This window comes from Scylla paramamosain, chromosome 23 (assembly GCF_035594125.1).
Source record: "Scylla paramamosain isolate STU-SP2022 chromosome 23, ASM3559412v1, whole genome shotgun sequence".
Lineage (NCBI taxonomy): Eukaryota > Metazoa > Arthropoda > Malacostraca > Decapoda > Portunidae > Scylla > Scylla paramamosain.
Genome location: NC_087173.1, coordinates 22,018,738 through 22,027,015, shown reverse-complemented (window position 1 = coordinate 22,027,015; position 8,278 = coordinate 22,018,738). Strand labels below are relative to the sequence as shown.

The window sequence follows — 8,278 nt, the reverse complement described above, 5'->3', positions numbered from 1 at the left end:
TGTGTGTGTGTGTGTGTGTGTGTACAGGACTTCCAGGTATTGATTTAACAGAGATTGTGTGAAACAGAATCTATTAACATATAGTATCAGGTAAAATGACACACTGATTACTGTCCTAATGTGTGTCCTAACTCATAATAATTTTGTATTATTTTTTGTACTATTGGGTACTATTAAAGGCTTGTACTAACTCTTAATATTATTGTGGGCTATTATATCACCTCTAACTATCAGTACTATTCTTTACTACTATCCAGGCAATAGTAATCCATTCTTTTCAACCATCAAGTGAGAGAGACAGATTTATTTATTTATTTATTCATTTATACAAGCCAGTGCTAGAGTAATATATATGTATAAAAAGGCCTACTAAGGTCCCTGTAGGTCAAAGGTCATCCTTCAAATACTGATTAACTCTTGTATTAGGGTGGTGGACAGAATAGTGGTGAAATATTGAGAATACTGGTGAACTCTTGTATTAGTGAGGTGGACAAAATAGTGGTGAAAGATTGAGAATACTGGTTAAATGTTGTATTAATGAGGTGGATAGACTAGTGGTGAAATATTGAGAATACTGGATAACTCTTGTATTAGGTGGGTGGTGGTGATGGTGGTGGTGGTTATTGTTGTTGTTGCTGCAGTCAGAAGCCATGATATTTATTCAATTTGTTTACTTGGGTTTGCACACAGAAGGTAAAAAGAAGCAAAAAATAAAATCATGCTAAAAAACACAAAAGAAAAAAGAAGTTAAAGAAAGAAAGAAAGAAAAAAATGAACAAAATTAAAAAGAAGAGCTTAAAAATCAAAGGTAGCTTTTGTTGTTGACCGAAAAAGATAAATAAATAAATAAACAAACAAAAATGCATCCAAATTTCAGGCTTTCGTTATTATTATTGTTGTTGTTGTTGTTATTATTAATGTAGGTGTGGAGGGCAGTCTGCCACTCTCCAGACCCCCAGGACCCTTTTCATCACTTCCGGTAACAGCAGCAGCAGTACTAGTAATAGTAGCAACAGTATTAGAAGAAGAGGAAGAAGTAGTAGTAGTAGTAGTAGTAGTAGTAGTAGTAGTAGTAGTAGTAGTAGTAGTAGTAGTAGTAGTAGTAGTAGTAGTAGTAAGATTGATTTTCTATCTCTGTCTCTCCTTTCTGTATGTAAAAAACTTTCTCTCTCTCTCTCTCTCTCTCTCTCTCTCTCTCTCTCTCTCTCTCTCACCTGTATGACATTCCCTGCCTGCACTGTCATGGGGGAGTGGGGCTGTGGGGTTGAAGCATATTGGGGCAACACCTGAATAACCCTTGTTGTGGCGGTGGTGGCAGTGGTGGTGGTGGTGGTGGCAGTGTCAGTCCCCTCAGCTGCATCATAAGGGTACTGGAACTGTTGGAAGGAGGGGGGTTAGTTTGGGGGTTGATAATTGACCTGTGAAAGAATTACTTGTGTGTAATTAGTGACAGTTATATAAGTAATGTGTGTGTGTGTGTGTGTGTGTGTGTGTGTGTGTGTGTGTGTGTGTGTGTGTGTGTGTGTGTGTGTGTGTGTGTGTGTGTGTGAGAGCTCTCCCCTGCCTCTCCTGCTGTGGCTGTGTTGAGTGCCACAGTGCTGCAGTGCCACAGGCAGTGACAACCAGCCTGCCTGCCTCTTCTTACCTGCTGTGGTTGTGGAGGGTAGGGCCAGCTGTACACCTGCTGTGGCTGTTGCTGCTGCTGCTGCTGCTTTAGGGGGAGCAGGGGGCGCAGCGGAGGGCAGCTCTGAGTCGCTCCTGGTGTGGGGCGGGGGACAGAGGCTGTGGTAGGGACTGGTGTGGCTGATGGTGGGTGGGGCGGGGCTCGGGGGCCGGGGGGTGCAGGACGGAGGGCTCGTCGTCGCCGCTGTCGTGTCCCCCGGGGGGGCACCCGCGCCTCTTCCTCCTCCTCCTCCTCCTCCTGTGGCAGGAAGCCCTTCAGGTCAGGGCGGGGCAGCCGCAGCGCACCCTTTGCCCCAAGCCTGAAGGTGATTGGGCCGGGGCGGGCGGGGCGCAGACCTCCTCCTCCCCCACAGGGAGGGGCAGGGAGAGGTTTGGTGGGGATCCAGTGTGTCAGGGCAGGGTGGGGTGGAGGTGGCTCAGGTCCTCCCAGCACACACACTACTGCAATATATAAAATAAATTAGACAGGGCTTAACAACAACAACAACAACAACAATAATTAATAATAATAATAATAAAAAACAATGCTAGGTTAGGTTGCGGGTTCCCAGTCAACAGTTGGCGTCAATAATGAGACAATAATTAAACAATTGCAATAATTACTGTTTAAATAAGATAATACAAAAATAATAAGAGATGCAATTATTTTTTTTATGTAATCTGAACAAAATAATACAAAATAATAGTATTTCTATGTTAATTTAAGCACAGAAACAAATAAATCAATAAAAACAGTACAAAAAACAATAAGATATACAATTATTTTCATGTAATCTTAGCATGAAAATACACAAATAAATAAAATAAAAAAAAATACCAAGATATACAATTATTGGTGTATGATAAGCACAATAATCACTGTTCTGGAAAACAAGATTATTTGAGGCAGTGAATAATGTCACTGGCTCTTCTTGTGCTGTGCATCTGGTGATATCACTGCATGCTGCTCACAGGGGACTAGTTGTCGGCAGTGTCCGAGTGCTGCCTGCTGTTGAAGCTGTGGTAGGACGCTGCGTCTGGTGATGACCATTGAAAACTTCCTGGTGTTGAATTCATAGGAAATAAGGATCACCTGAAGATCCGCCACCCCAGCCGCACTCGGGGTGGCAGATCTTCAGATGAGACAATCCGGGGTGGCAGATCTTCAGGTGATCCCATACTTTTAATGAAGTAAACTTTTTTTCTGCATTTTATATCCACTCAGTTTTTTAATGCATTCATGTTGTTAGGTTAGGTTAGGTAAGGCTAACCTAACCTAACCTAACCTAACCAAGTGAGAGAGTCTGGGGTGGCGGATCTTCAGGTGAGACAATCTGGGGTGGCGGATCTTCAGGTGATACGGAAATAATTGTGGTATTACATGTGAAGATGTTAATTGATGTCTCTGTTGCTTTTTGGCAATTAGTTTGATTAATTCTGAGCTTAAAAACAAACAAAAAACCAACTCCAATCAAAATTCTGCGTTTCCCGAGGCCATGACACCATATTTGCCTCGGAACAGACCCCATTCGCGAAGCGCCACGACTGGCCAAGCCCTTAAGCCTTTCCCTCCCACCGGCCAATCAGAATTCACCTTATTTAACCCTTCATATCGACTGTAATTATTCATTTTATCAGTTATTCTTTGTGTGTGTGTGTGTGTGTGTGTGTGTGTGTGTGTGTGTGTGTGTGTCTGTTTCACTCATATAAAGTATAAGAATACAAGCTTATTTAATTATTTATCAATTAATTAATTTGAAAATAATGTTGAATATTTATTTATTTATTTATCTATTTAATTTCCGTCAGTGTGCCTTGAATTAAGCCAAGCCAGGCCAAAATCATTGTTATATTACAATTACACAATATATTCCAGTAAAAACTTACCATCTAATTCATAAAACAATAAAAGTAACAATAATAATCCATATTTTTATAAGTTAAACTAAATATTACAATGAAAACCGTGTACTTGTCACATCAATAAAGTCAATAATGCTGTACTTGGGTCCTCTCTCTCTCTCTCTCTCTCTCTCTCTCTCTCTCTCTCTCTCTCTCTCTCTCTCTCTCTCTCTCTCTCAGTGTATTTGTGAGATATATAACCACCCAGCCAGCCAGGGACCACAACACGTCACTAGTGGTGTACTGGGGTCTCTCTCTCTCTCTCTCTCTCTCTCTCTCTCTCTCTCTCTCTCTCTCTCTCTCTCTCAGTGTATTTGTGAGATATATGAAATAATGAGTGCAATGGTTGGCTTCACTAATGCACAGCTGGCAACTAACACCACACAGACAGCCAGGGACCACAACACCTCACTAGTGGTGTACTGGGGTCCTCTCTCTCTCTCTCTCTCTCTCTCTCTCTCTCTCTCTCTCTCTCTGTGTGTGTGTGTGTGTGTGTGTGTGTGTGTGTGTGTGTGTGTGTGTATCCTCTCTTTCAGCTAGGCAAGGATCCCAATATTCCCGTATCAAACAAACAAACAAACAAACAAACAAGGAAATTAAGATGAAATAACTGATACAGGAATGGCAAACATATCTAACGTACCCAAACGAACGCCATATTGAAAAAATAACACCAACAATGAACAAACAACTCGAAAATAATATAAAAATCCGCTAATTTGACCCAAACATCCCCTGCCCTTATCACCCTCTCAGTTTCCTTATTTCCCGGCCTTCCACACCTTATTTCCCTTACCTTGACTATTCCAGGGGCAGGAAATAGTTAATTCCTCTTATTTCCGTCCCTCTTCGTGGCCTATTATACCGGGAATCTTTACATTTCAATTCCTAACACCACATCCACAGCGGCTTTCGATCCTCCATCTTGGTCTTGGTCTGGGTCCTTGTTTACATCGGCCTCGCATATAAACCTATAAAATTATCGTACTCAGCTGGGTTTTAGTTCAATAAATGCCTACATTGATATTTCCTCTTCCTTATTATATTTATAGGAACTGCAATAAAGATGAGAGGCAGTAAATAAGACCTACAGCGAGAAATTTAAAATATATTCTGTTAGGGGCATTAGGTCAAGATGCCATTGTGTAAAAGGAAAGCAAATCTGATGAATTAAGATTGTGGGGGGAGAACAGAATAGCAATAATGTTTCTGAACGCACAAAATATACAGCAATAGAGGCTTTGCAATTATATACAGGGAAAGGACCGCGTTAACAGAAAGGCCACAGGAATTAGCCAGGTTTCCCCTGTTAAGAATGCAGAAATCTTGCTTATCTTCCACTAAAACACTATAAAAACACCTTTAAAACCTTTGTCAGTTTTAATAGAGGCACAGAAGTGTAATTCTTTATTTAAATTAAGAGAAAGGACACAGAAATTGGCCTAGTTCTCAAGATTTTAGAGAAAAACCTGATACAAGAGGAACGGAAGAGAGAAAACCTGACATTTTAAGTAAATTTTTCTAAGGTCCTACTAATTAAAACTTTCTTACCTAACATTACCGAGAGAGAGAGAGAGAGAGAGAGAGAGAGAGAGAGAGAGAGAGAGAGAGAGAGAGAGAGAGAGAGAGGGGGGGTGACAATCCCATATAACATTATCTAAATATTCCCAAAAAGAAGTCCTTATGTAATCTCGGTTATCTGAACAGTCATGTCTCCCAGCGCTGTCATTTTTCCAGCATTCATTCCTCATTCATTGCACAATAAAATCTGATGGTTAACTTACTCGTTTGAGGTGAAATAACGAAGATTAAAGAGCGATTAATATTTCCACTGCACTATATTCAAGACTCGCATCAAACTCCCACCTGTCAGGTTTATTTATTTATTTTTTATTTATTTATTTGTTTATTAATGTTATTGTTTTTTCACGGAAATGTTTGTTTTGATTTTTCTGTTTATTTAATTGTTACTTGTTTTGTTTTTTGTTTTGTCTTATGAGTTAATTATTTCGTTGATTTCGTCATTCATTAATAAAATTATTGATCCATTTATTTGTTTTTTTTTCGTGTGTATATATAATTACGTATTTTTATAATATTAAGAGTTAATTATTTTTTTCTCGTTTGTTTGTCTGGTTTTTTTTTCTGTTTCGCGTTTCAAAAAAGAAAATCAGACTATTTATTTCATCTTCGAATGTGGAGAAGTTTTGTTTACTTATTTAATTTTGCCTAAATCAATCGTTTTTAATCGCTGTTTTCAGTAGAAACGTTTATTCTTATTTTTTATTCTGTTTATTTCTCAGTTTTATGACTTTATATTATATGTTTGGACACTTGTGAAAGGTAGCTGATAAACCCTGACTACTAACCCTTTAACTACTAACAAACACCATTTATCTCTCTCCCTCGCCAGCCTCCCTATTGCCAACTGTCTTCCACATCTATATAATCAGGAAACCATGTCAAAAAAACTACTTATGGGATGCTGGCGTTAACCATATAACTGCGTAGCCTATCTCCACTCTTCGCCAACATCTAAACACAAACCTATCTACCTTATAATGTCATCTACAGTTATTTTATAATTATTTAAATTGACAAAATTGTTATATCAAGTTGTTTTATATATTAAAATGTTTCCATCATGCCCACATACACACACAAAACCATTTAATTTGTAAACAACAAACATGTGTAGCCTATCATTTACATAGTGTTATTTTCTGATTACATACCGTGAGAAAATTACTCATATTACTTTTATTAGTATGTTTTATTTATGAAACTGCTTCTTTAATGCTTCCATGCACACACACACAACCATTTCTTTCGTAAACACAAAGTTATTTAGGCTATAATCTAATATTATTTCCTGATTCTTATGACTACTAGATTACAAATGGAAGTTTTTTTTCCCTTAAATTTCTCATTTTTCTCTCTATTTCCTTTTATTAAATTTTGCTACACATCTCAAAGCCTTCTCTCTCATTAATATTCGTATATTTGTGCCTATCTTTTATAAAACTCGAAACTATTTCATATTTTCATGTTATTCTTCCATTTATTCATATACATACACTTTTCACTATTCAATTTCTCTTATTCTTCTATTTTCTATTATTTTGTTCAGCTTATATTCCGTCTCCTCTTGTTAAGACTAATTAAAGGTCATTTTAGTTCCTCTCAGTCATTTTCATCCACAAAAAACTCATATTTCACTCCTACCTGTTTATTTTCATCCACCTCTTCCACTATTTGTTTCTATTTTCATTCTGCAATATATTTTCCTTCCTATTATTGCATCATCTACTTTCCCAGAAAAGATTAACCCTTCTGCCCCAGACAACTGCATTTAAAAGGGTTATTTAAACTGACCAGGTTTTAAAGGGTGTTTTTTTTTATCATTCTGCAATATATTTTCCTTATTAGTGCATCATCTACTTTACCAGAAAAGATTAACCCTTCTGCCCCAGACAACTGCATTTAAAAGGGTTATTTAAACTGACACGGGTTTTAAAGGGTGTTTTTTTTTTTTTATATATATATATATATAATTTCAGTGTCAGATTAGCAAGATTTTTGCATTCTTAACATGAGAAACATCCTTGAGAACTAGGCTAATTTCTGTGCCCTTTCTCTTAATTTAGATAAAGAATAATACTTCTGTGCCTTTATTTAAATTGACATAAGTTTATAAAGGTGTTTTTTATAGAGTTTTAGTGACAAATTATCAAGATTTCTGCATTCTTAACAGGAGAAACTTCCTTGAGAACTAGGCTAATTTATGTGCCCTTTCTCTTAATTTAAATAAAAAATAACACTTCTGTGCCTTTATTTAAATTGACATAGGTTTTTAAAGGTGGTTTTATAGAGTTTTAGTGTCAGATTAGCAAGATTTCTGCATTCTTAACAGGAGAAACATCCTTGAGAGCTATGCTAATTTCTGTGCCCTTTCTCTTAATCTAAATAAAAAATAACACTTCTGTGCCTTTATTTAAACAAACAGTGATTTTTAAAGGTGTTTTTTATAGAGTTTTAGTGACAAATTATCAAGATTTCTGCATTCTTAACAGGAGAAACTTCCTTGGGAACTTGGCTAATTTCTGCGCCCTTTCTCTTAATTTAAATAAAAAATAACACTTCTGTGCCTTGATTTAAATTGACATAGGTTTTTAAAGGTGGTTTTTATAGAGTTTCAGTGTCAGATTAGCAAGATTTCTGCATTCTTAACAGGAGAAACATCTTTGAGAACTAGGCTAATTTCTGTGCACTTTCTCTTAATTTAGATAAAGAATAATACTTCTGTGCCTTGATTTAAATTGACATAGGTTTTTAAAGGTGTTTTTTTTTAGAGTTTTAGTGTCAGATTAGCAAGATTTCTGCATTCTTAACAGGAGAAACATCCTTGAGAGCTATGCTAATTTCTGTGCCCTTTCTCTTAATCTAAATAAAAAATAACACTTCTGTGCCTTTATTTAAATTGACATAGGTTTTTAAAGGTGGTTTTATAGAGTTTTAGTGACAAATTAGCAAGATTTCTGCATTCTTAACAGGAGAAACATCCTTGGGAACTAGGCTAATTTCTGTGCACTTTCTCTTAATCTAAATAAAAAATAACACTTCTGTGCCTTGATTTAAACAAACAGTGATTTTTAAAGGTGTTTTTTTATAGAGTTTTAGTGACAAATTAGCAAGATTTCTGCATTCTTAACAG

At 36.9% G+C, this 8,278-nt stretch overlaps 1 protein-coding gene across 1 annotated transcript in view; it reads right to left on the bottom strand.

The window, feature by feature from the left end:
• LOC135111968 (serine proteinase stubble-like) overlaps positions 1–3,191 on the bottom strand; it is a 10,616-nt gene extending 7,425 nt beyond the window's left edge. The window contains exons 1-4 of the mRNA XM_064025647.1: positions 3,187–3,191; positions 2,635–2,795; positions 1,646–2,124; positions 1,215–1,376 (exon numbers count right to left, since the gene is read on the bottom strand). Coding sequence (XP_063881717.1) covers positions 1,215–1,376; positions 1,646–2,124; positions 2,635–2,795; positions 3,187–3,191 — 807 coding nt within the window. The remainder of the gene's footprint in view (positions 1–1,214; positions 1,377–1,645; positions 2,125–2,634; positions 2,796–3,186) is intronic.
• Positions 3,192–8,278: the final 5,087 nt, after the last annotated feature.